The 27,872-nt window shown below is 41.5% G+C and overlaps 1 protein-coding gene across 4 annotated transcripts; it reads right to left on the reverse strand.

The window, feature by feature from the left end:
* Nucleotides 1-27,467, reverse strand: hspa4a (heat shock protein 4a). 4 transcript variants are annotated; one of them, XM_084073192.1, is made up of 19 exons: nt 27,191-27,467; nt 22,092-22,149; nt 21,778-21,918; nt 20,993-21,115; nt 19,173-19,272; nt 17,036-17,169; nt 16,034-16,278; nt 14,596-14,672; nt 13,518-13,669; nt 12,635-12,741; nt 11,419-11,552; nt 9,329-9,510; nt 7,993-8,070; nt 6,387-6,545; nt 4,504-4,629; nt 3,978-4,085; nt 2,668-2,787; nt 2,018-2,179; nt 1-1,485 (listed from the first exon to the last, which is right to left on the reverse strand). In XM_084073192.1, the coding sequence occupies exons 1-19, from the start codon at nt 27,295-27,297 to the stop codon at nt 1,285-1,287; spliced, it is 2,514 nt and encodes an 837-aa protein (XP_083929318.1). In that variant the 5' UTR covers nt 27,298-27,467; the 3' UTR covers nt 1-1,284. The 4 variants fall into 4 exon arrangements, with proteins under 4 accessions (XP_083929318.1, XP_083929316.1, XP_083929317.1 ...); XM_084073190.1 differs by having other exon boundaries at nt 7,993-8,082; XM_084073191.1 differs by having other exon boundaries at nt 9,323-9,510.
* Between the last annotated feature and the right edge of the window lie 405 nt (nt 27,468-27,872).

Here is a 27,872-nt window from a genome sequence, read left to right on the forward strand (position 1 = left end):
CCAAATTCTCAAGGTTTATTTTTTTTCACGATGGCAGCAGCAGCTCCACAATGGGGTTTGTGGGACCAGCATTCACACGGCCGTTAAGTAGAAAAACAATACAATGCTATACCAGAGAACAACCCCCCACAGGCCTTTGCTGTTGAATGAAAAAAGCCAAACATTGAAATACTGCATGTGAGTAACTCAACAGCATCTACTTTCAATATACAGTACAGGGTACATTGTGGAAAGAAACCTAACGCCCCACAACTTTCAATAGTCTTCAAACTAAATACTTAATCCAGCAACTCTTAGAATCAAACATTCGTAGCAGAAAACGTTGCCGAGGAGATGCTGAACAAAACAGAACTCTATTACAAAAATGGCCATCAAAGCGACACATAGATAGCATTTATTTCCGTCCCACACGTACAACTTATTTGTGCCATAAACTAGCCCATTCAACATATTAAGAATGCGTTACTTTTGTATTCTTCAACAGCAAAGAAAAAAAAAAGTATTGAGGAAGGACATGCCAAGATAGGCCGACTGATGTATTTACAAAGAACGCTCCCGGTGTCTTCAAGAGGAGAGGCTACTACATCGTCAATAACAATCACACAGGAGCGAGAGCCGGGGACAAACAGAGGGGAGCAGTAGAGGTCATCAGATTTTTCAAAGCCGATGCCGATATTTGGAAGAACAGGAAGGCTGATAAACAGATTTTTTCTCTCTCTCAAAGATACTAATAGCCATAATTAATGTACCGACTCTGTACACTAAAAGAATTTGATTTTACAGTACTGTCTGTACAAGCCTTTCATTCAAGGCATGTTTATTGTTTCATTTCATATTTCATTTCATTTCAAGCAATTTAAACACTCTTATAATTTAAGAGTAGTACTGTTTTTTTTATGCATTCAAAATACATACCGGATAGTTAACATCATTATCAACAATTTGCATAAACTATAAAAAAAAACGAACAAATAAAAAACACTTAATTTGAAAGAAATGTGTGAGAAAAAAACAAAACAAATCTGCCACATCCTTAGCCACCGATCCAACATAGTACCGATATGGTACAAAACGCAAACATCGGCCTGATATATCAGTCAACACGATATATCGTACTACCTCTACAGTAACATTTTCAGCCGAATCTATACTCCGTAGTATGACGTGTCGACGCGTTGTTAGCTTGAACATCACATGTGATGGAGCATAAATGGAGCATAAATTAAGCGTCAAGGGGAACGACGGATGCAAGGGGGGCGGGGCTGGCGTGCAGCTGCAACAAGTTTAGTCAATGTCCATTTCAGGTTGCTGCTTCTCCGGCGTCGTTTTCTCCGTGCCTGCGGGCGTGCTCTTGTCTGGGCTTCCCGGCTGGGGCTCTGGGCCCTCCTGGCCGTTGACTGGCCCGTTCTCCGTCTTCTCCTCCTTGGGAGGCTCCACCTTGGGCTTGGGTTTGGACACCACGGGGTTACAGGAGGAGTACAGCTCCTGGAGAGAGAGGAGGAGTAAAAGTAAGCAGCAAGCAGTTAGATGGGGTTATTTATTTGACTGACTGACGGCTGTATATATATATAAAATATAGGCCAAGATAAAAAATAACCTCTTTCACAATCGAGGCCCAGTGCATGGTGAACAAAGGTAGGTGAGTGAACTGTGCATGCTATATCCCAATTAAATGTTCCACCCGCAATTGCTTGGCTGAGACGCGCGGAGGGAGCAGGTGACGCATAGAGGGACGGGAGCACTCATTTTAGCTCAAGTGACAACATTGTATCCCCCATATGGATCGGCCTTGTGTGTAGATGAGTGCGCAGTCCAGTAGCTACTTGGCCTGGGCACTCGTTTGCCTTGAGGCTCGCTCGGGGCGTGTCTCAAGAGCCTCAAGGCCTCGCTGTCGGCGCGCCTGCCTTGTTCTCATATTTTGCATTTCCGCAACCAAAAACGAGCGCTCCACAAAAACATTTAGCTGGGAATAGCATAAACGCAGCATCTCCAAGTGACTCTCATGGATGCACAGTACCTTGATTTTGGCGTAGATCTCATGGACTTTGACGGCGGGCTCCAGAGTGAGGTCCTGTTTGCTCTGTTGGTTCATCTTGCTGTTCATCCACACCATGCCGTCATTCACCTGCTTGTCCACTCTGGTGACCTCCAACTCGTCCAGGTGCTCATACAGCTCGTCCTGGAGGTGGGTTTCAAATGTTATGGGACTATTTTTTTATATACATAATGTGTATTTTATGTACCATAAGCCTGATTTATATTTGTCGTACAACGGTGTCCAGGTGTCGGAAATAGCAGATCTACAAGTTCACAATACATTGCATAGCTATGCATGGTGAGCTTGTAGATTTGTTATTGTCAACGTGGGACACCATCGAACATAAATTAGGCATTAAACTTGACCTAATACATTTTCTGTATTATTATTAGGTACAATATTAGTAATAATGGTAGTAGTAGTAATAATAATAGATTTATTTATATTGTTGTTACAACAAAAACAGATTTATGAAAGCTTAAAACGACAGTGATTAACGACTTTGTATCTGAAACTAATTTCCTTCATGAATGCACTAGGCATCCACTTGTCTTTAAGTCAACTTATTTGTGATTCTGTTGATACGTCGATAACAAACAACTATGTATCAAATGAGTGTTGTGATTTACCTTTGTCTTGTAAGCTTCAATAATCTTCATGTACAGCTGGATCTGTTTGCCCAGTTCCTCAAATGCTTTTGGTCTCTCCTCAGCTTCCATATACCTCTCCTGAATAGGTTGGCCTAGTTTCTATAGTGAGAGAAGACATTTAGATGTTCAGTAAAATGACATGGAAAACTAGAAGAATTTGCTCTTTGGAGCACAGGTCTCCGGCAGGCCAGGTAGTAGAAGTCAATCTTAGCCAATCAGGATGAAATATGAAAAATCATTTCATCTAGATGACATGACTATAGAGATAATGTATACCGATTTGCGTGATGTTTGGACAAAATCTGTAGGAGTAATAGCAAAAAAAAATGTCCCCCCCGGTGGCGCTATAACAGGCCAATGTGAAGTTTCACGGCAATCGGACGCTGCGTTCATGATTTGAGGCATTTTGTTCAAAACAAGCCACTCCAGCTAAGTTTATATGCCAATCTTAGCCTATCAGGATGGAATATGAGAAATCGGACAGATCGGTCTTGATCACATGATTTCCGATTTCAATTTGTGTTTGGACAAAATCTGTAGGAGTAATTTTAAAAATGTGTTTTGCAATGCTTTAATAGGCCAATGTGAAAAGGGTGGCATTTCTTCCTCAGCCTAGTGGGAATGTCCGGCAATCGGATGTTGGGTTCATGATTTGAGGTATTTCGTTCAAAACGGACCACTGCTGCAAACTTTGGAAGCCAATCTTAGCCAAACAGAATGGAATATGAAAAATCAGACGCTATAACGGGCCGATGTGAAAGATTTGGGGCAGAGCTTCTGCTCTGGCCTCCAGGGAATGTGTGTGCATAGTTTCACACCGATCGGTCCAACGGTGCCGGATATTAGCTGTCCACAGACAGACGGTCGAACACACACGAGGATGGACGGAAGGAAGGACAGGGTTGAAAACATAGTCTCAGCCACGCCTTCAGCTGGCGGATAATATAACTTTTTGGTTGAATTTCATAATTTGTGGTGTAACAGAAGATGTTGATACTCTCTTACAGTACAAGGTTTTACAAATCAGTCAATAACATGGTGCAAATATTTGGGCTTCACAGTAACAGTCGCCCACGTTGTGCCACTATCGTCTCTTCTTGTCTTCAGTCAATAATTCCCCACTTTTGTGCTACCCAGTGAAACAAACTAAACCTGTAACCCGACTCCATGGCCTAAATGGATGTAATAACTACTTATTAATGGAGAAAAATCCTGAATTGGCGCTTTAAATAAAGTGCTTCTTTGTCTGCAACCTTGAGACTTCATGTATCAGAGGCTCACACAGTCACCTTCAGCTCGGCCAGCTTGTCGATGTAAACTTGTTTCTGTTGGTCCTCTCCATCCTCATACAGCCAGGTCTCTGTGTCCTCCAGTTTTAATGACAACGTGTCTCTGTCCTGCATTTGGGGGGAAACGTTTAGACAGACTTGATAAGAGAGGCACCAAAGGGTGCCTTTATCATACATCGCAGTGGCTGTCACTTTACAGATTAAAGTAACAATTGATTCGGTTTTCTTTAATTTAATCAATGAGTAAAAAAGAAAAGAAAAAGACATTTTTGCAATGTGGATAGATTTACGTTTTTAGACCAGTATTGAAAGATTATTATTCAGAATGGAAATGGGCAGCTCAAGGCAGAGAGGATCAAGGACATGTAATGCCTTATTTATACTTCATTGTATGGTGGTGTTGCTCAACAAAAATAGACAATCTACAATCTCTCAACGCATCCCATCTGGACAGGTTGTGAACTTGTAGGTCTGATATTTGTATTCTCTTGAAGCGTCTCTTATGTTGTAAAAGAGCTCTACTCACGGCTTCGCTCACAAACTTCTCCAGCGCGCCATGCAGTTTCTCTCTCATCTCGTAGACGTACTCCTCCACGTTATTCTTAGCATCATTCCTCTCCTTCTCCAGCTTGTCCTGCATGATCATCTTGCCCTGGAAGAGATCAGAGGATGTGGTATTAATTAAGGGCCATCCATACCAAGAACGATAACTATAATGATTGATAACTATAAATATATTGTTTTAAGAATCGTTGGTCAAGTGGACTATAACAACAACAATGGCAAATGATATCATTGGGATCAATTCCAGAGTGATTAGATGAACGATAGAAACACTTGACACCCAATCAAAAGTCGTCAGAATGCGTGCGTAACACACAGAGCACCACGCCAATGGCTTTTTGACTCAAGGTCAAAAGAGAGAATTTGTATTTGAAGATGGTACAAAGGCGTGGCTGTATACATTACACATACTGTGTATACAGTTATAACTTATAAGAAATACAATTTAAAAAATGGCATAGTCTCGCACTATTTCCAGTCTAGCTGAAGATGCAGGTTGAGAAAAAAAGACGTCTAAATTCAAGACTTATTAAGAACTCTATAAATAAAACCTGACTAAAACAAACCCTGCATAAGGAGAGGAGGGAGGGGAGAGGAGAAGAAACTCCACCGCCAGAGTGTCACTTCAAAACTATGAGGCACTGACTGTTGTTACAAGCAGTTTCACATCATTACTGTTACTGTGTTCACATTACCTCAGCTCAATTTTACGATATTATCTCAGATTTGATCACATCCTTGACACTGTTCCAACTGCAATACAGGATTGCTGGCATGACAACAAACAGGCAGGGCAATGAATAAATAAAGAAAGCCATAGGATTTAAGTTAAGCTTAAATTAAACTATATATTAACACAAACACATTATGAATTTATAGAACATGTGCTGGACATTAAGAGTAATATCATCTTTAGTCATGTCAGCTCAGACTACAGAGCAAATGAGAATACAGCACATTATTCTGTGATTTTCTTTACAATATTCAGTGTTATATAGGGTACAAGATAGATGGAGTAAATATGCTTCAGTCGGTGCAACATTCTGCTGATATTGTATTAATTATAATCAGTACTTCACCATGCCTGCTTAGTGGTGCCTACCAGGACACTTAAGACAGGCAAATGATGTGTTGAATGTCCATGATGACCCATCTGAATTATCTCAGAATATAATACCATTTCAGCTGTCGTCCTTTCACTCAGATAAACTGGGCACATCTTCTCTATGATACCAAGGGAACGACTTGTGCTTGGACAAAAGGTTGTACATAAGGCCACAAAAAGATGAACAACAACTCATTATTGTGACACCCTGACGCCTGTGATTGTACCATCAGACAGAATAACCTTTTTGCTGTGAATTGTACTGTCTCGAGTGTGCTCTCTCAGTAATACAGAATTGAGTTGTGATTGACACCCCGTTCTTGTCTGACGTCTCATTCTTTGTTGTCGACTGGTTAATATTGGGTTTACAAGAACAAAACCATCTTTTCCATCTTTCTTTGTGTCTTTGGGTTGACTATTTCCAAGGTAGAAAACCCAACAATATATATATTTATTTATACATATTATTTTTTTCCTTGTGTGTTTTGTTTCCGTTTGTTGGGTGAACAGGGCAGCCTAGCCTACCAAAACATATTCCATCCATTAAACAGATTTCTGATGCTTGGCACAAAACCTACAGAAGCAGACAAAAGGAGTGATAAAAGCAGCCATTCATTCTTTGCTCAGCTCAAAGTGATGCCAGATAAAGGAACACTCTGCCTTACCAGGCACAGAGCATCCAGAGACAGATGTATTATCTGAGTCTTGAAGTGAAGTGCTTGGTCTTTTTATAGCATTACCTCATTCTCCACAAACAGATTCAGTGTTTGGATGGCCAGCTCCCAGTGCAGAGTGCTCTCTATTGGTAGCTCCACTGTCTTCGTTTTCACTTTGGGCTTCTTCGCCTGCGGGGGCTGGTCTGTCTTCTTCTCCTGCTGCTTAACATCGTCTGGTGATGTCTGACAACAGGGCGGAGAAATCATTTTAGATTATGCATGTAAGACTGCTCCACCCCACACACACACACAAACACACTCCTCATTGCTGCAGGGAAACCCTTACATGAAGTACATTTTTAAATGGTAAAATGAAGAAAAACGAGACTTAATGGCTAAAAACCCTGGTAGCGTGCTGCTCCTTACACATGACCGAAATTTTGGCTGAAGTATGGCAAAGGCCATGGGGTCACCAAAATCGTAAGTGTTCGTCATCCTTCAGGGAACATGACTCAACCAGTTTCAGGGCAATCCCCCCATTGAATTTTGAGATATCTTGTGTGAAAGTGGACATTTTTATATAAAGGCTGGTGCCAAGGGGACACCAAAAATCAGTAGGTACATAATTATCTACGGTGCGTTGTGATTTTGGATGCGCAGACAGATTTGTGGGCATAGGACAACTAAACCTCATTCACTATGCATAGAGTCCGTACTTCAAATAAGTGTGCGAGCACAATTACCATCACATTCATGACACGTGTGCAACTTGCACCAGCCAATTTTGTTCTAACCACCGTGCGTATGTTGGTGAATCAGAATCAGTCAAATTGAAGGGTGCGACCTGTCCATGGGAAATGTTGACTACGAAATGTGGTTCCTGACTTTGAGTACGCTTCAAGTGCACTGGACTGGCCTATGAAAGGCAAAAGTCTGCAGACAAGTCTGTTGCCTGTTTTCAACACTGTAAGAGTATGAACAAGGCCAATGTTTTATATAAAATATAATATTACTTAATACTATTATCATACATTTTACTATTATTATCTCCAATACTAATAATACACATACCTGGTCCATTGTTACACTCTCAAGAGTTACATTAACACATTTACAGTAACCTGCTGTGTAAAATTAATATGCTTCAGGATTTTTGTATACGCAAAGAACTGAGGCGGCTCTAAATGTGTTTGTAGAGTAGCCTAAGAACAAACATTTCCATAACATGTTCGTACGCAGGGTTTAGGCACACAGGCATTTGTTCTGATATGAATGAGGCCTGATGTCCTCTCACTGAATGTTAACTGACAGCTATTGTTGAGCCTTACGTGTTAACACTCAGCGTTAACAGGTATTGTCGGTAAAGGAAAAACAAAACAAAAAAATCAATAAGACCGATTCTACAAATACTTCTAAATCAGTAGTTCTCACACTTTCGAGATGTTTCTAAAATAGCATATGTACAAGCTTGATATGCTATTTTTGAGTAGCCAACGCAGCAATCTAAAGTGACACAGATGCTTTCCCGGTTTTAATGGGTTAATGTGTTAATGATGATGATGTTCTTGCCTTACTGAATTGTACGATGAAGAATGAGAGAAAACACACACACTCTAATGCAATGCCAATAGACATGATCAAATCCATTAGCCAGTAGTTAATCATTATATGCGATTTAAAATCATCACACCTCCATTTCCTCCGTTTCTGATTTCTTTTCTCCGTTGGTTTCACTCGGTGATGGTGATTTCTGCTCGTCCTGGTCCACCTGCATTTTATTCTGACAATTAGACAAGATACACAACATACAAGAATTTTAGGTTAAGTATTTGGCACCGTGGCAATTTCCTGGACATTTACTGTGCCTGCCAATTAAATGTGTGAGAAAAGCAGCATAATAGCATCGTTCTGTATATTTTTAAGAAAACCAAGTGCTGTTAGAACTGTAGTTAATATGGTGTTAGTCTTGCACATCCAGACAATCAAAGATCTCTGTCTCTACTCATCCTTCTGGTGACATCTAAATTCAATGTAGTGACGCTTAAACAGCAGAGAAATCCTATGCCTACTGCTTTTAAAACAAATCATATCCCAATATGAGGAACCATTCTAAAAGACGTTGCATTGGTTCTGCAATGCAGTTACTTTTTTAAATCTCAGAATTGCTTCCACCAGTTTTAGTCACTACATTACATTCTGATGTCAACAGACTATCAATAGGCGGAGATGGCCAATCATCTTGGCAAGCCTACGTGAGACAACTCTGGTGCAATGAGTGCTTCAAATTCATGACTTGTACAAACTGCACCGTCATTTATTAGTCATTACTTTGAAGGAGGGGAGTGTTGGAAGAGAGGATCTATTTCTTTAATTAATTTAAACACAGTTCCACAGCTGGTTTGTAAACCACAGATGGTAGCGACCACGGCAAACGAAAAAAAATGCCAGACGAGTTACAGTCAGGCAATGGAGAGAAATCACGTCTATCGCCTCGAGGCTGTTCTGAGCTTGTTAGGACACGATGTCGACATTCCCAACCTGTGACATGAATAATTGGCCATTAATGATAACTAGGTGTGAGCAAACCCTTCTGTTCAGTGTGCTCTCTGTGTTAACATGTCAGTGCTAAAACTTGAACGCAGACAGAAATTGCAAGTCATATTGTGGTCATATACACGTATATGGTTGTGTACACTGGTTCTCAACGCGAGGTCTGGGGGTCATTGAGGGGGTTCCAGGGAGTCCCCAGCTAAATGATAACTCTGAGAGTGTACAGATGGAATCAAATGGACCTTTTAAGGTATATTTGGTAAAAAAATAATCGTAAACCCCTCTACTAACCATTTCATTCTGTCACGCGCAAGCGTATATACGCGGGAGGGAATAATATCGTATGCCCTCCGAAAAGAAACCTATAACACACCACTGCATGGGGGTCCGTGGCCCAATGCATGTCCTTGAAATTGATAAGGTTGAGAATCACTGAAATAAAACACACACACACACACACACACACACACACAAACCTCTTCGTCTTTCACAGCCTGTTCCATCTCCATGGGCTCCTCGCCCTCAGCAGGTTTGAGGATCTCGACTAGCGAGGCGCTGGATACGCTGAACACCCCGTGTATGTTGACACGTACTTTCACCTTGACCTTTGAACTCTCACCGGACGCCTGGGGGACCACGTTCTGGACCATGAACTGACCTGGCGACGGAAAGGAAGGACAGAAGGTCAGAACAGGGTGAGGAGAGAAGCTTTACGGAGCTACCCAGGAACATTTTATATCAAGAAAATCACAGCAAATATTCTTTTTTTTATTACATCTTTCAACAGGGTAAGGAAGGGAAAATACTAAAATAATATAAATAATTCAAATCATCCCTTTACTGAGCGACCCGAAAAATTTGATATCAATATATACAGCAAATATTATTATTTTTTATTGCATCTTTCAACAGGGTAAGGAAGAGAAAATGTATCTCCCTTCACAAGTTGCAAATGAGCCCGGATATTTAAGCACACATCATCAAGGTAGAGGGAAAAAAAGAAAAAAAACAGCTGTGGCATTAATCAATGTGATTACATAATAAGAGGCAGAGGCTAGAAGGCACTTATTGTCTGCTGGGGAAAAAAAACACTGCTGGCCATTGACTTTCCTATGGACATTGATCTACACACTGCAGGTATATCTGCTACACACACAACATCAAACTACACACTGCAGGTATGATGCAGCGTTTGCATTACAGCCAGCATGCCAGCGTAGTTCCCATATGGTTTCAAGGTGGGCTAAACCATATGGACCCCATGTCAGCAATGTCAGCGGCATCCACTTCAGTCCCAACTGCGATGCCCATGCAGGCTATAAGTAGCTTCTACCTGGCCCTTAGGTGGGCCCCAACTAGCCATGTTTATGTGGGACCAAGCCGGGTCCTAACTGGGTTTGCCCATGCAGGCTTTAACTGGGTTCTACCTGGGCCCTAGGTGTACCCTAACCAACCACAGTGCAGTGCCCATCGCTCCAAATGTTGTGACGTCAGGGCTCTCAATACTGCACATTGGTGGAGGAGGAGGGGCCGCAGGGCGACCGCACACATCGCTGAACCAATGGTAGCCCACGGATGTTTCCTCTGTGGATTTACTATCTGCCCCTCTATGCCACATATCATCCGCACTACAGGGTCTTCACTGACCGAGCCACGGCCCCACTGACCCTCATGACGCTACGCCACTTCAACGTGCGGCAGCATGCGCTGGGTTGCCAGGTTTGCACAGCCTGCGCCAGAAACAAGCAACCACCTTCATGAAAAAAAAAAAAACACCAAAATGGTCCGCAATGTTCCAGGGGTGTCCCCGCGCGGCCCAACACTCCACAGGGGGTCAGTGGACCATCAGGGGGTCCGCGGACCCCCTGTGGACCCCCTGAAACATAACAAATATTATTTCTTCAAATTTTTTCCTTTTTCAAAAAAACTTTTCCACAGTTTCACTCCGGCGATTTGGGTCCCCCAATATACACACGGCCACGCTGGGCCCCGTGCGCGGCTGGGGTTGAGGGGGGCGTAGCCCCCCGAAACTCTAGTTGACTGATATTCTGGAAGGCTCCCCGCACATAATGAGCCATATTTGTGAACAGAAGATCTGTGGGTATTCTGCTGAGCTGACAGATAACAAGGTGTATGTCAACTAAATGTTTAATCTGTCAAACAAAAGAGGGTGATGGTGGGCTTTGCACTTGGAATTCGACGACCAAACTTGGCTAAATTCAGCATATTGTATTTGCCTTATGAAATATAGAATATAGAAAATAGATATAGATAGATATAAAAAACTTATAATTCTAACCTTCTACTTTTCAATGTCCAACCATTATGTTTACAAATGATTAATTGTAGTGATGATATCACTATATTAATATTTTATTTCTGTAACAAAGATTCAGCCAGTATCGTGTATGTGATCATCAACTGTGTACATGTACACCTATGCTCTGCTCATATAACACATTACATGCTTAATATATACTCCATAGCACAACAGTGTCGCACAACACCACTGTACAATGACGTATAGATCAGGCTTCAGGTATGGTTAAGTTCAACTTGTGCGTACCTATAGTGGCATTGGGGTACGGCAGCTCTTTAGGGTCATTATAATAGGCTTCCAGGGAGAAGGGCTCTCTCCGGTAGAAGGTGAGGACCTTGGAGAAGGGGGCGGCATGGTTCTTTGCATACACCTCACATTCACTGCAAAAAAAAGAGAGAGAGGAATCACTTTATTGGTCAATTACATTTTGCACTTTGGGGGGCATCCTCTGAGTCACAGTGGTGGAAAAACTTAAGTAAAAGTATCAATACTGCAATGTAGAAGTACTCCGTTACAAGTAAAAGTCCGGAATTCAAAATTGACTTGTGTAAAAGTACAAAAGTATTGGTATAAAAATGTATCAAAAGTACCAAATGTACCAAAAGTTAAAGTACTAAAATGTTTGAAAATAGCAGATCTACAAGCTCACAACGCGTCGCATCGCGTTGAAAATAGATCGGCTATTTTCAAATAGCCTAGGTATAAATAGGGCTAAAGTGGTTAATGTATGTTTTATAATTTAATAATTTATATCTGCAAAGTAACTAGCAACTAAAGTTTTCAAATAATTGTAGCGGAGTAAAAGTACAATATTTGCCTCTGAGATGTAGTGGAGTAGAAGTAAAAGTGTAGACAATTGGAAATACTCCAGTAAAGTAAAAGTACCTCAATATTGTACTTAGGTACAGTACTTGGGTAAATGTACTTAGTTACTTTACACCACTGCTGAGTCAGGATTTGTCTTGTGAGAAAGCACCGTGGTTATGCATCAAAAATTCATATGAACCATGAGAGGCAAAATAAAACATTTAGACAGGTGCACACTTGGCATGGCCTGAAGCAGGCTTCTGTGGTGACTGTTCTGCCCTCACAATACGTTTGGTACAGAGTCTGCATGGCTTGGCAGACAGCTTACAAAGTGTTCCCAATAAAGCTCCTTTGACAGTGGCTTCATTTAAGGTCTTTCTTTACTGGTGGTCACTGTTAAGGAGCTTTTTTGGGAACACTTGTAAGCTGCCTGCCAAGCCATACAGACTCTATACCAAACGTATTGTCAGGGCAGTAAAAAAGGACAAAAGTAAAAGGACAGTAAAAAAACTTATCCTGTCCCAGGCCTGATAGAAAGGGTTCACTCAACATCTCCCCAGGCAATCTGCCCGCCACTGTTTAGCCATGAGGCAACCCAAAACACGGGCCTCTGCTGTTTTTGTTTATCAGGTCGAGTCAGGTGAAATTGGCCTACCTCAGTCCCTCCTCGGCCGCTGAGTTCCATTTTAGGGAGACGGGGTATGGGACAACATCTGTGATGGAGAACTCTCGGACTTTGAAGGCAGGTGACAAGATGGCACACTAGGAGTAGAGTTACGGGTGTGAAAGAGTGGGTGAAATTATATTCGGTACAAAACTCCAACGATTTGCAGTTACAAAATATAGTCATGAGAATATAGACCAGAGAACCAAACAAAGGACACAACACTATCAAATATACATGGGTGTGCTCATAAAAGTGCCAGTGCAGCAACAATGGAGTGTATTCGTAGTCATATACTCTAAATAAGTGAAAATGCCTGTGAGAGAATCTGTCACACATAATGTTTCGTTTCCACTTGGCTGATTCGCTTCTTTTCCCATTTTTCCCCAAGCGTACTACTGCGGTCCCCGTCACTGCCAACCAACCGGCCAATAATGTCCAACCACATGCCTGCTCCGACTCACAAGCCACAGGGCTTTCACCTGGGCAGCATGGCATGCAAGGAGGTTCAGGCTATCTACCCCCAGATCCCCTACCTACTGAACAGCTGCCCAAAGACCAACCAGCTAGTGTTGCCAGATTCTGTGAGAGAAACAAGCAACCAGGTTTAGGAAAACCAGCCCAAAAGAAGCGACTATGGGCCATTCGAGCACTTTAACATATACACCAGCTGTTTGAAAATAGCAGATCTACAAGCTCACAACGCGTCGCGATGCGACGCGTTGTGAGCTTGTAGATCGTCTATTTTCAAATAAAATATTGCGGGGAAATTATTATAAGCAGATCTGGCAACCCTGGACACCACTGCTGGGAAGTGACCCCTTGGTGGCACTGTGTGTGTGTGTGTGTGTGTGTGTGTGTGTGTGTGTGTTACCTGCAGGGCACAGCCTCTGGCGACGGCTTCGTCGGCGTTTAGGGTGGTGCTCAGCTCCTTGCCGAAGAACTTGCTGATTCGTTCTTTGATGGCCGGGATCCTGGAGGCCCCACCCACAATCTCCACCGCGTATATGTCTTCCTTCTTCAGCTCTGGACAACAGGAGTCAAGCAAGCAGCATGGGTTAAAAAGGACCGTTTTCTATTGATACGCACCTGACCAAAATGCTAAGGACCTGACCCTCACTGCCAAGGATGACTTTTTTATTTTTAAATAATGTTTTCACACAGAACCAGGAGATAACGTGATCCCAAGATGTACTGCTCCATTCACTTCCTGGTTAAAGTATTTGGGAAATCGCCTGTATCTCGGCTCCTGTGTTTTACTATGTATTTTTGGCGAGACATGCTATTTTCAACGGCGTATAATATAACATATATAATAATAATAACGGGAGGTCGCGATGCCATTATTTGTTTTACGGAAGCACAGTGAAACCCCCCGTGATTAGAAACCATCAGGGGATCGATCATACTGGAGATAAATATTCTGTGACTACTTGAAAAGGTAAGAAAATCGCTTATTTATTTATTTACTCTGGCAGTGAAAGAGTTTAAATGTACTAAAGCAGTCTTGATATGCAAGCACAAAACAAGCATTTTAAGCACCTTACAAAATAATGCTAACTGGTGAAATATATTGGCTGACAATTTGGTTGAAACTGCTCCCGTGTCTTTCTAGAGTAGACACTTGAATGCTTGTCAGGTGTTTGGAAGACACAGGAGCCAGAGGTAGGAGGAAATGATGGGAAATAAATTATGGGAAATTCTATAAAGTACACACACAAAAAAAGGAAGGAAGCAAGGAATGAAGGGAGTTAATAGTCAGGCTTCCAGTGCCCAAAGGGGAGGGTTATGTCAGCTAAGCACATGATGATTTGAGAGCGTGCCCGTATGTGTGTGTGTGTGTGTGTGTGTGTGTGTGTGTGTGTGTGTATATGTGTGTGTGTGTGTGTGTGTGTCCATGAGCACGTGACTGCAGGGATGCTCTAGTTGCTATTACATCCATCTGTACTCACTGGTTTGTTCCATTACACTGCGCAGGGGACCCTCCACTTTGGCCAGCATCCCCGCACACATGTCCTCGAACTGGCTCCTGGGAAGACATAGGTCATACATTATTAATAGACACAGACAGATACACAAACAGACACATGCATATGCTCAGAGCGAGAGTATGACAGAGACAGACACAGAGGCAGAGATAGTTATGCAGAGACAGAGTAAGCGTTTCTGACAACTTCACCTACATGGAGAAGGGAAAAATGTCTAAGGTACAAAGATAAAATAAAAACTCCAGCAACATATTGAACAATGTAATTGTTAAATCAACAAGTTCAGGGTTACCATGAAACACATTACAAACAACATTCAAAAAGGGTAGTTATGAAGCAGTGTCAGTCATCTATGATGTCGGTACTACGACGTCAGTTATCTCCATATTTGGGCAACGTTTCAGCCCAATTTGACCCCCACATGATTTCCAGTGGTATAAAATTCAAGAATGAAAAAGTTAAATATTTCATGTGAAAAATATTTTAGGAAGTTACTTCCTTTGCCAACTGGCGGCGTGCAGAAGACATTTGGCACTGATCGTTCGAGTTTGCGCCATTAGTCATAGCCAGACAGACGCACACACACAGACCTTCTTCTAGACGGCTCGCCTCATACGGCGAAACATTTAAAAAAAAGAAAAGGTTGGGTATATGGTCATGTGGCTTCAGGCCAATTGTATTCCCACACTGGCAGCTATGCAGAGACACACAGCTGCTCGTTGCTTACGTCACCTCTCAGTGCTTAATCTGCTGGTGATATCACATACTGTAGTTAGAGAGAGTGAGTGAGTGAGTGAGTGAGTGAGTGAGTGAGTGAGTGAGTGAGTGAGTGAGTGAGTGAGTGAGTGTGTGTGTGTGTGTGTGTGTGTACAACAGACTAGACAGGACAGAAGCATCCATTTTAGCCGTGGTGTTGGGCACTGACGATATAGGCTAGCACAGGGGCCTTCAACAGGGGGTCCTCAAAGTTACTACAGGAGGTCCGCCAAATCTTTGTGTGATAGGATTTTCTTTTTTTACATTAACCACTTGAACCGTAGCATCCGTTTTCTGAGGAGAACTTTAGCCAAAAATAGCCGATCTACAAGCTCACAACGCCTCGCAGCGCGAGGCGTTGTGAGCTTGTAGATCGGCTATTTTTGGCAAAGAGTTATAGGTGTAGAGGGAAAAAAGAGCAGCAAAGGTTTATCTGAAACACAATGTTATACAATATAGAGGGGGTCCCTGCTTCATCTCCCTCTCAGCTAGGGGGTCCTTGGCCTGAAAACGTTGAAGACCTCTGGGCTAGCATATGAACTTGGTAGAAGGAATAGAGCAACGCACGTAAGGAAGGATAGAGGCACATAAAACAAATTGACTGTGATGATAATTAACACGTAAGAGATTTACATCACACACTGACCTGTTGAGTTTACCGGACACGTCGATGTCATTCATGAAACACTCAATGTTGAGGGGGAGGTCGGATGAGTTGGCACTCATCAGCTTTTTGAGTTTCTCACACTCCTGGTAGAGTCTGACCAGCGCCCGTGGCTTAGACCTAACGTCAAGCTTGTACTTCTTCCCAAACTCCTCGCAGAAATGTGTCACGAGGACCTCGTCAAAGTCCTTCCCACCGAGCTCCGATTCGAATGCAGAGGCCAGGATCTGAATGAAAGCGACAGCGATTTCAATATCATATCAATGACGAATGTCATTTTAGATTTCTTTGGCTGTTCAAAAATAGCAGATATATAAGCTCATAGCGCAGCACTACAAGCTTGTAGATCTGCTATTCTTTTTAAATTGTGAAAATGTTTGCAAATCTTTGAATATATATATATATTTTTTTAAAGCGAACATTTGTAACTCAAATCTTTGCTTCTGGGGATTCTATAAATGTATTCTAAATCCTAACAGGTTTTTTTAAGCGTATGTTGCTATATATCAGTGGTTCTCAAACTTTGTCATGTCAAGGACCCCCAAAATTATATGTATTTGGCCGCGGACCCCCATCTCAAAATATTTTGTTCCAGGGACCACCACCAGAAGCAAAGATTTGAGTTAAAAATTTTTTATAAAAATATATATATACACTCAAAGATTTGCACCAATATTCAGATCTACAAGCTCATAGCGCGGCACTCGGTGCTGCGCTATGAGCTTGTATATCTGCTATTTTTTTAATAGCCCAAAGAAATCTATAAAATGACACAGATGCGTCTAAATGGGTCAAAGTCATTAGTGTATGAATTTGTGTTTCTGCCCTTTACCCCTGTGTATTTCCAACACTCATCTTCATCATCATGGTGCGCTCAAATTCCAAAGGCTATTAAAGAGGCCGATCATTAGATGAATCGTGTGAGTGAGTGCACGAGTAGCGCGAGTACCAGAAAATGATGCAACACCACTGCTCACAACCCACCTTGAGTTTCCCCTTGTTGAAGGCACACACTGAAACCTGGTAGCCGGAGTGTCCTATGTCTACGAACACCACTACCCTGGGCTTCTCCTCAGGCGCTGGCAGGTCCTGCTTGTAGATTCCGTAAGCCAGGGTCACTGCAACAACAACAGAACAGGTGGTCATGCCTCAAGTCTGTGCTCGCTGCGGTGCAAGTCAATGCCACTTAGCAGAACTTGAACTTCACTCACACAGATTAATAATACTTGTATTCTTTAATACCATGGTGGCGTATCCACCCAGATCTACAGCTTAAGGCAGCCAAGGCTTGGCTGTAGTTCCCCCTCAAACAATGTAGAACGTTTTTCACTTTTTCAACACAATCTGAAAATCTTTCAGGTGGGCGCCAATTAGCTGAGTGGTTAAGGCGTGTACCACATAGGCTCTGATGCCTGACAGCGAGTACCAGGTTCGATTCCCAGGCCTTTGCTGAATGTCACTCCCTGACTCTTATCAATAAATATTGCTATCTGTAATCAATAAAAGGCAAGAAAATATCTAAATCAAATTGGCCAATTTGGTCCCAATTAAGCAATCCCATACAAATTCAGAGTAGATGACTGGAGTGAGCATTCACCATCTTTGGAATTTGTCAAGCTCTCTACACTGGTGTTGCAAAGGAGAAATCCTTGACATTTATTGCATCTGGGGATTAAAGTGATCCTGGTGTCCTCTTGGCTCACAAGGGTGTGCGTTTCTGGTGGCTGTGTTTGAACAACCAGTATCAGCCACAGAGAGAATAAAAGGCTCCTTGTGCTCGAGTCAAGAGGAGTTTTAAACAACTCAAGGGCTCTATGAAGTAGAGCCAAACCGATATATCGCAATACATCAGCCATTATTTGACTTCTTTTGACAACATTGGTATCAGTAATTATGCAGCCGATGTTTCCAGATTTTTAACTACTTTCAACCTTACATTCTTATTTTGGGCATGATTTATTTTGATTTTTATATATATATTTTTTATCCCACGATTTTTGTAACCCATTTTTTCACCCAGTGCCAAATGCCTAAGCTTGTAATGCTGGGCACTACTCTCCCTCTGCCAGCCTGGCGAGAGCCCCGAATTGAGCTCATGCTTCCTTCAATGCATGAGGAGTGAGCAGGTCGCTTCTTATCACCTGACAGGGGGGAGTTTCCCCGGTAGGACGTAGCGCGTGGAAGGAACACGTTATTCCAACCAGTTCCATTCCCCTCCATCAGGCACCCCGGCTGACCAGGCGGAGGCAGTATAGAGACTAGGATTACTGCATATTTTTTGTGAGTTTTTGAGTGCTGCCAGCCACTCCTACACTTGACCGTGTGTGTCCGTCCGTCCGTCCGTTTGAGCACGGCCTCAACAGCTGCAGCTGATTGCAACACAAGGATGCAACCAGTTACACAAATTCAAAAGGCACCACTCTCTTCACACTGGGTGTGATTTTTTTTTTCTTAACCCACCCGTCCCGCCACAACCTGTCTCGCAAAACAATATATAAATCAATGACTCGGCCCGTCCGCGACCCGCCAAAAAAACAACTCAACCCATTCAATTGCTTTCCAGAGAGAGAGAGAGGGGGGGGGGGCAGAGGGAGGGAGAGAGAGAGAGGTGGTGTGTTTTAGTGTTTTTCTTTTCTTGGGTTGACCCGCTTCTGCCTGGGAGATCAAATCCATAGTTTCCTTTGTTCCTCCTTTGAGCTATTTTTGTAGCATTCATACTATAGGGTAATTTCTGGTTTTGAGTTCCACATCCTTTGGTTTTCATATGCCGTAACAACAAACCTATTCTTGTATGGTTAAATTCTATTTGGATAAAGGGCCAATTTTCTTAAAGCTGGGCCTATACTAGCTTGTGCATTTTGAGTAGCAATTAGTTAAAATATAATGCTGTTAATTTCACATCTTCCAGTTGCAAAATGACTGCATAAATATAAAGAAAATACCTGTCAATGCACGTCAGACAAAAGCATCATTCGGACAGTCACAGACACCCTTTATGCAATATAAAGTGGTGCAATGTATTGGCATTGCTGAACGGAATTGTAAGGGTGAATTGAGTTCAAATTGTATCAGTAAGTAATGGGGAAATAATGCATATTTGCAGTAGGTCCGTGTCATTTACCTGCAGTGGTCTCATTCATGAGTCTTAAACAGTTAAGGCCTGCAATCTGAGCCGCATCCATCACAGACCGCCTCTCTACATCAGTGAAGTAGCTTGGGACCTGAGAGGAAGAAGAACAAAACGTTGTGGTGGTTTGCAGCTCAATGTGTCAAGCATTGCTAAGGGGTTCATTTCAGACAGGGCCCCTCCAATATTAAAATATATTCACGCACAGTGTTGTAAACCTGAGACATTGAATACATGCATCTACCAAACGGCACATGCATATTTTCTTTGAGATCTAATAAGACAAAATGAAGACCTGCACATCCCAATGAACAATAAAATGGGTGCTGGATCAAACACCTTGTAAATTAGAGTAGACAGATCAGCTCCCATTAAGAGGATTGTACGTTACACGTTGAACAACAAGCGCTTCCTCATACTTCTGAGAAATCATATTTAGCTCAAGGAACATTTCAGAAGTCTTGTAGTGTTCACATATACTTCAAGGTACTCACTTCTCAAGTCTGAGGAAGAACTTCTTGCTTGAAAAAGTACGTCATTGCAACAAAATACTATTAATGGGAGCTATTTGGTGTGTGGAAAACTAACACAAATAATGAACATACAAGTAAAGGCATCATTCACTAAAGTAATTTGGCTATAGGCTCAAATAAATGACAAAAATGCCCAAAGCTGTGGAGAGGTTAAGAGGTTGCTGTGTTTTTGATGCCTTTCGTTGTTAACGATGCAGAAACTGCCTGCCTCACAAGATATCTGGATAATGTTTCCATGTTAGTTACTTTAGAGTAACAGAGCAAAACATCTCCTAGTGTGAAAGCACCCAGAACTAAAGTTAGCTATTGGCTTCAATAATAATAACATCTCAGCCATGAGACATCTCTAAGGCTGATGGGAACTGTGAAGTTATGCCAGCTCGCTGAAACAACTTATCTCAGTGAGATTACATGAAGTGTGACCTTTGGTGAGTGATGCGGTTGTTATGGCCGTGCTCTTGTCATCAAAATGATAGAGAACTGAATAAGTGTTAAGTAGTCATAGAAGTGTCATTGTAACACCCAATTTGGGTGTTTGAAGTGTGCTGTTGCACTGGATCTCTTTAAAAAGAGCTTTTTTAATTCCTGCCAGACACAAACTGAACAATTAATCTGGAACGCTGGTATGTGGGATTGGAGTCGGACTGATTTGCAGTATTATTAGAGTCCTTAACCCATTAAGACCTGGAACGCATCTGTATGTCATTTTTTAATTTCTTTGGCTATTCAAAAACAGCAGTCAGCAGATATACAAGCTCATAGCGTGGCACCGAGTGCTGCGCTACGATCTTGTAGATCTGCTATTTTTAAAGCCAACATCTTTTACTCAAATCTTTGCTTCTGGGGATTCTACAAATGTCGTCTAAATCCTAACAGTTTTTAATGTTTTTTATGTTGCTATATCAGTGCTTCTCAAACTTTTTTCATGTCAAGGACACCCAAATTGATATATATTTGTCCGCGGCCCCCCTCCATCTCAAAATTCCAGAAGCAAAGATTTGAGGTAAAAATGTATAAATATATTCAAAATTTTGCAAAATTGTTCAAGACTTTTCAAAAACAGCAGATCTACTAGCTCATAGGTATGAGCTTGTATATCTGCTGTTTTTTCAAAGCCAAAGAAGTCTTAACAGATGCGCTCCTAGATTGAATGGGTTAAAATGTCTCAACCCTTTCTAAATTTAAAGACTATTCTTCGACACCCAAAGGGCCCCCAGAGTCTCAGCAGGGCTGACATGGATGAGTCAGATTGGTGGTGGGCGTCCGTTAGAAATCGCTTACGGAGATAACGCAGTCGGCCACTGGTTTCTTCAGTGCATGCTCAGCAGTCTCCTTCAGTTTGGTCAGCAGCATGGCGCTGACCTGCTCGATGCTGAAGACCTTCTCCTCCTCCATGTACATCACCTTGAGCAGAAGAGTGGGAAGCAAAGTTAAGAGTTAAGTGAATTACGCCGTCGTAGCAGATGACTGGCGGATATACATACCATCGTTAATGCCGTACTTCTCTTACTATGCATCTGTACTTTAACTTCTGTGCAATTTAATTTCCCCCGCGGGATCAATACAAGTCTAATGTGACAATAATAGCAGCATGAAGGATGGAAAAAAGTGATGTAAAGCTTAGAATTTAGCACATTCATTCATGAACATTATAAAGTCAAGTCATATAATATTAACTGTAAACCACATGAACACTAGCATTACTAGTGTGTGCATGTAATGATAGGCAAACATTCAGCAAAAATCTGCAAAACATTCTGTGAAAATAGCTGATCTACAAGCTCACAACACACTCCGAGCTTGTACATCGACTAATTCCGGAGGAAGAGATTTGGTGTAGAGGGAAAAAAGGAGGGGACCAACCTGGGGGACCCTGGTCAACTAAGTATATAGGGTTTAAGTAACGGAATTCTGACTAATACATCATGTTTGTAATAAATTGGACAAGTAATTTGAAAACGTATGATATCGCAGATTCCTGATATCCTAGTTCCACTACCGAACGGTGCAGACATTCCCTTAAAATAACCAAAACAAAACACTGTAGTAGCAGTAGTTGATCTTACTTTGATGCCAGTTGCGCCGGTGGACATCTGTGCCAAGTCGTACATCAGGGTCGACTTGGCTGACTGGACGTAGGGGTCTGAGGATCCCCTGCCATGGAGACGCTTGAAGCCCTGAACAGTGTTCTTACAATTGGTCACCACCTGGCCAGGAGCAGCAAAGGATGGGAGACGTGGAGAAAGAGAGAGAGAGATACACAGAGAGAAAGAGAGAGTATGGATTAGATCAACTGTTTCAGTTCTAGAAAAGTAAAGGTTCATAGCAACGATAGAAGTGCAAGGAGCAGAGGAACAGAGGGTGATTTTAGTGACCCTACCTGACTTTTTGCAGCTGCTCCTATTGTCCGATTCCGTGGTCCAAATGACACAAAGGACCTGGAAGACACGACCAAAATATTAAGCTGCATCTTTAACCCGGCCGTACCTATTTTGGGCATGTAATTACTACAGGTGAACCTTTTGAAAATCTTTCTTTTTTCTGTCAACATTAGTGAAAATATCAGATGTACAAGATCACAATTCGTCACATAGTGACGTGTTGTGAACTTGTAGATCGGCCATTTTTGCTATTTATCGTAGGAAGTATATAGGGCTTAAGTGGTTAAAATATATTCCTTGCCTTAGGTTTAGCATAGCTTCATAATGCTGGTCATTCAATGCAATAATGTCTCCATAAATCCTGTTAAGTTTGTGCCCGGTGCTGTGTAAGACACATTCAGAGGCTCAGAGCCTCTGAAGAAGGCCATTCTAATTGCACCTCCTCTGAAATAAGGCTTCACTTTCTCTTGCGAGGTCATCAATAGCATGCCAGAAAACCTCATTATGAAATACATCACCTATTTCTGAACAGCTTCTCTTACCAAATGACACTTTAGGACAGGAGTCATGTCTAATAAAGACTGATGACTGTGGTAAATAATCTTTTCCAAAACAGATCCACAACTTGTTTCGGATATAGGACAACATTTACAGAATCCAATATGATCCCCTGACAAATCTAGCCTGAAACATCACACACTATGACAGCATTCATACTGTAGGTGTGTGCCTTACTCTATTGTTTATTGGAGTGGCCTGATACCACAATTTAATTACAGATACCGGGACCACAACCTTGATATGCTACTACGATACCAATTCAATACAGTAACATTTTCTCTTAATCCATAAGCTGTTAATAAGCCATAGCAGCCCATAAAACACTCACATTGCATATATTGGATTCTGCTCTTTTGCATAAAAAGAAAAAAAAACTCTACACACTACACAGCTAACATGACATGACGACTGCAAGCAGTTCTCATTCATGTGCTACAATGAGCGGCTACTGCTGTCGCTCCAACAGTGGATACGAGCATTTCAGGTGAAAACAATCTGTGCTGATTCTATATTTATTTGACAGCAGAAACACACCACTGCCAAATAATTGTTTTAATGGTTTAACCAGATTTTCATCTCAAACAGAGAATCATGATGTAAAGTTTTGACCAGACACATTGAAAGAGAGGGTTACGGCATGCTTTGATCTCGCCGCAAAGCGGGATATTGCCTCCTGTAGTTCCAAACATTGGAACTTCCTCATCGAGATTGGAATCTTCCGCATTCCATTCTTACAATGGGAGTCTAGTCTACGCTAGTGTCGTCACTCTCATAGTTATATCATGCTGGTTTTGACTAAGTATCAAACCAAAAATGATTGTCGCACTGCCTGAAACCATTACTAGACTCAATCACAGGGCCCAATACCGCAACGAATAGACCTATAATTTAGTATTAGCCTACTGTCGATTGCTGTTATTTGTAAGATATAGTGTTTGAACTGCTAGTGATAGAAACACTGCTGTCATCATCCTCCCTGCCAAACACAGATGTCAAGAGCTACAGCCGCTGTAAACATTTACGGTGATGTCAAAGAGAGGTCAATGCTGTCAGTCTGTGAGGACAGTGGCAACAGTTGTTGGTCAATATCTAAGACCAAAACCAGAGGCAAGCAATATTCAATCTATAATGAGCTGTTTTTGTTACTATTTCTGCTATTAATAATCTGAGGGAAAGGCCGCTCGGGTGCTGCAGAGGTAAAGTTCCTCGAGCTTGGCCGGGCGTCCCATCAAACTCAATAGGCTCTATGCACAGCAGCCATATTGGAAAGAAATTAGATCTCTTCCTTCCTTACTTACTACAGGTGTTACCAATTATACTAATTAAGGGTCATGTTCCATTCTGGTCGAACAGAGTCATGGTGCTGATATTGTGCATGTTGGCTCACTGGAAAAACACTGCTACACCAGTGGGTCTCAAAGTGTGGTCTGGGTACTCTCATACTCATGGTTCCTTGAGGGGGTTCCAAATGGTCCCTTACAGGGTGTGTAACTCTGAGAGTGGACAAATGGAACGTAAGGTTCCATTTGTACACTCTCGGAGTTATGGGGCTCCTTGAAATTAAAACGTTTGAGAACAGCTTTTGATACACTAAATGGAACAAAGTCTTAATTTAGTATAATTGGTAAGACCTGTGAAGGAAGTAAGGAAGGGGCCCAGTGTCTTTCCAATATGGCTGCTGTGCATAGAGCCTAGTGGCTGTGTTTGTGGGAGGGAAGCCGAGCAGGGAGGGTGACCTCTGTCGCAATTCTATTTTTCATAATCGTCATTATCATTTTTATAATTTTCAAAAATAGTGGAAATAGAAGACCTAAGCTCAAAACGTTTTATTGACATTTTTAGGGGAAAGGTTTGACAACGTTTCGACCATTAAGGGTCTTTGTCAGGTCTGACGACCCTTAGTGGTCGAAACGTTTTTCCTAATAAATTCTCTACTGGGAGCTGAGAAACAGTGTGCCAACTTCCCTTCCTTCTACAGTGTATGACTGATAGAATTATTGCAAGAAAGGGATGAATAAAGAACTTGAAAATCCAGTTTCTTACACAGCCTATGGTTATTACCAGACCTGCCAATGTTCATGCATGAAAGATGGAGACATTCGAACTTGTCTAATCTTGAGGAAAAATCAACAGTCTGTGAAGTCTTAGTTATTTTTAAGTCAATCAACACACTGAAATGGCAACAACTTGCAGCGGAGTGTAGATGAGCCTTACAGATGTAAAAACAAATCATGGGCATTGATTAATTGATTGATTGAATACTTTATTTGCAAATAGTGCAGTGGTACGATTATACAATGGTGCTAAAAGGATAACACAAAAAGCCCTAAGGGCTTGTTTCCATTCATTGTGGTCCTGTGTATTCAATTTAGCGAGAATACAGAATAATACAGAATAATACAAATGTGGCAATTTGCAAACAGCTATTCAGGTAAACCTCTAGTAGTGTAAGGTTGTTGTGAGGAGACATTAAGTTCTTAAATGCAAGTGTTCGTTTTAAAATCTTTGCTGTTTTGTTTTCTTACTGTCTTCTTCTGAAGCACATTGACATGTAGACAATACACATTAAATGCTATATAAATAAACAGATTGTATAATGTAAATAATCAGGCATCACAGGTCAGGGACAATAATAATATCTCCACATCAATATTTTTAGCAGTGGTGTAAAGTAACTAAGTACATATACTCAAGTACTGTACTTACTAGCTATTTTTACATTCTTCAGTATTTACAATTTTCAATACTTTTACTAATTTCTACTCCACTACATCTCAGAAGAAAATATTGTACTTTTACTCCACTACAATTATATGAAAACTTTAGTTACTAGTTACTTTGTAGATTTTGATTATTATTACAAAACATACATTAACCACTTCAGCCCTATATATATTTCGGCCATTTGAAAATAGCAGATTTACAAGCTCACAGTGAGCTTGTAGATCTACTATTTTCAAAAGAGTTTTTATACATTTTGAAATTGTGAAATGGGACATTCTGCACAATGAATAATTTTTCTTTTGGTACTTTAAGTATATTTTGATGCCTATACTTTGGTACTTCTACTCAAGTACATTTTGAATACGGGACTAGTTGTAAATAATATCTACATTGCAGTACTGATACTTTTACTTAAGTAGAACATGTGAGTACTTTTTCCATCACAGATTTTTTGTGACTTCTTTTTTCGCAGAGAGAAATTGCTAGAATATTCCAAAGTGGTGATTGGCCAATACGTAGTGATGTCGTCATAAACCAGGCCATATACAGTACTGTACCATAACGCATGCAGTGTTGCCATATTCTGTGAGAGAAACAAGCAACCAGGCCTAGGAAAACCAGCCCAAAATAAGCAACTATGGGCCACATGAGCACTTTAACATATACATCAGCTATTTCAAAATAGCAGATCTACAAGCTCACAACGCGTCACGATGCTACGCGTTGTGAGCTTGTAGATTGGCTATTTTCAAATAAAATCTTGCGGGGAAATTATAATAAGCAGATCTGGCAACCCTGAACGCAGGACGCTCGTTTTGCGATGCGGGCCGTGCCGCTGCCGCTCCGCCCTCGGTGCAACGTGTGTACTGTAAACACAGCCTGATGGAGACACCGCCCGCTCGGGGGTAGTCTTAATAACAGCTCAGTACCAGTGTTGCCAAGTCCGCTTATTACAAGCGACTCTGGGCTTGTTTTTCTGTAAAGTCTCTTGTAAATATTGGTAGTTTGCGGGTTGCGGTTTTTTGGGCTTGTTTTTAAAGAGTAGTTGTTTATTTGGGCTTGTTTCTTAATGTTGTTTATAAACCATTGTTTCTCAAACATTTTCATGTCAAAGACCCACAAATTAATATGTATTTGCCTGCGTATCCCCATCTGAAAACATTTTATGCCAGGGACCCCCCATACAACATTTGTGTTGTTAAAATATTTCAAAAATATTCAAAAACGTTCACATTTTCTTCAAGACCTTTTCGAAAAGAGAGCTTGTAGATCTGCCATTTTCAAAAAAGTATTGTTGGAAATGTGGCCTGTAGTCGCCTCTTTTGGGCTTGTTCATAGACCTGATTGCTTTTTTCTCTCGCAAAATCTGGCAACACTAGTTACACTGTAATAACGAGCTTTAGCTAGTTAGCCTTTTAAGAACATTTTCTTGTTCTTCTCTCTCTCTCTCCGTTATTCTAAGAACACACGAGGACGTGGTTGGATCACATTTGCAAACCACCGTTTCAACAGATCACCCAGATTATATAGAAAATAAATGTTAAATGCAACATTATAATGTAAAAAGATTGTAGCTTGGTCACTGTAAAAACTGGACTCACGTGTATTAACGGCTGTCACACACACACACACACACACACACACACACACACAAACAGGGGGGGGCTAACCGTTAGCTTTAGCATCTCATGCGAGAGAGGATGAGATCTCATTAATCGGGGAAATTAATGAATGAATCACACAAATGAAAGACTTTTTTCCCCATTTAAAAAAATAATAATTATTTATTTATTTTTAAATAAAAATGACTTACGGGGTGCATCGGTCGCTGTATTCATTGGCGACCGTCTCAATGCCTCCGGATCGGGCTACGGCTACATAGCAGCTCTGGAAGCCCAAGTCAAATCCCACCACTGACATGATCTCTTCCTTTGATCCTTCCTTTCTTTCTCTAGTAGCTACTGAACAGAATATACAATAATAATAACAGATGGATGGTCTAACAACACAGTCTCAACGGTCCTGTACTGTGTTCATAATCCACAGTAGTAGTGAGCTGGTGACACCGGGTGTGTGGTGGTGTGGTGGCTTTGATAGGCAACCAGCAGTGACACTAAAGCCGTGTTGCCATGTTTTGCGAGAGAAACAAGCAACCGGGCCTATGAAAACAAGCCCAAAACAAGCGAGCCCCTGCCCTTTAAACATAATTGCCTATTTGAAAAAAATCTTGAAGAACATTTAAAAAAAATTGGAATATTTTAACACAAAATCTTGTAGGGGTCCGTGGCATAAAATATTTTCTGATGGACTGTCAGATGGTGGTCTGCAGACAAATAACATATTAATTTGGGGGTCTTTGATATGAAAATGGCTGAGAAACACTGGTTTAAGCAACAGTAAGCAAGCCCAAAATAAGAAACTACACTTTAGAAACAAGCCCAAAAAATCGCAACCCGCAATTACCAATATTGACAAGCAACTTTACAGAACAATAA

Source organism: Gymnoscopelus microlampas (genome assembly GCF_963454915.1).
Source record: "Gymnoscopelus microlampas genome assembly, chromosome: 12".
In the NCBI taxonomy this organism is placed as follows: Eukaryota; Metazoa; Chordata; class Actinopteri; order Myctophiformes; family Myctophidae; genus Gymnoscopelus; species Gymnoscopelus microlampas.

Coding starts and splice junctions, on each gene's coding strand:
- hspa4a (XM_084073189.1), bottom strand. CDS start 27,297: ATGTCAGTGGTGGGATTTGACTTGGGCTTCCAGAGCTGCTATGTAGCC. Junction 22,150..27,190: donor TACAGCGACCGATGCACCCC/GTAAGTCATTTT, acceptor CGTGTCTTCCAG/GTCCTTTGTGTCATTTGGAC. Junction 9,511..11,418: donor GTACCCCAATGCCACTATAG/GTACGCACAAGT, acceptor TTCCGTCGCCAG/GTCAGTTCATGGTCCAGAAC.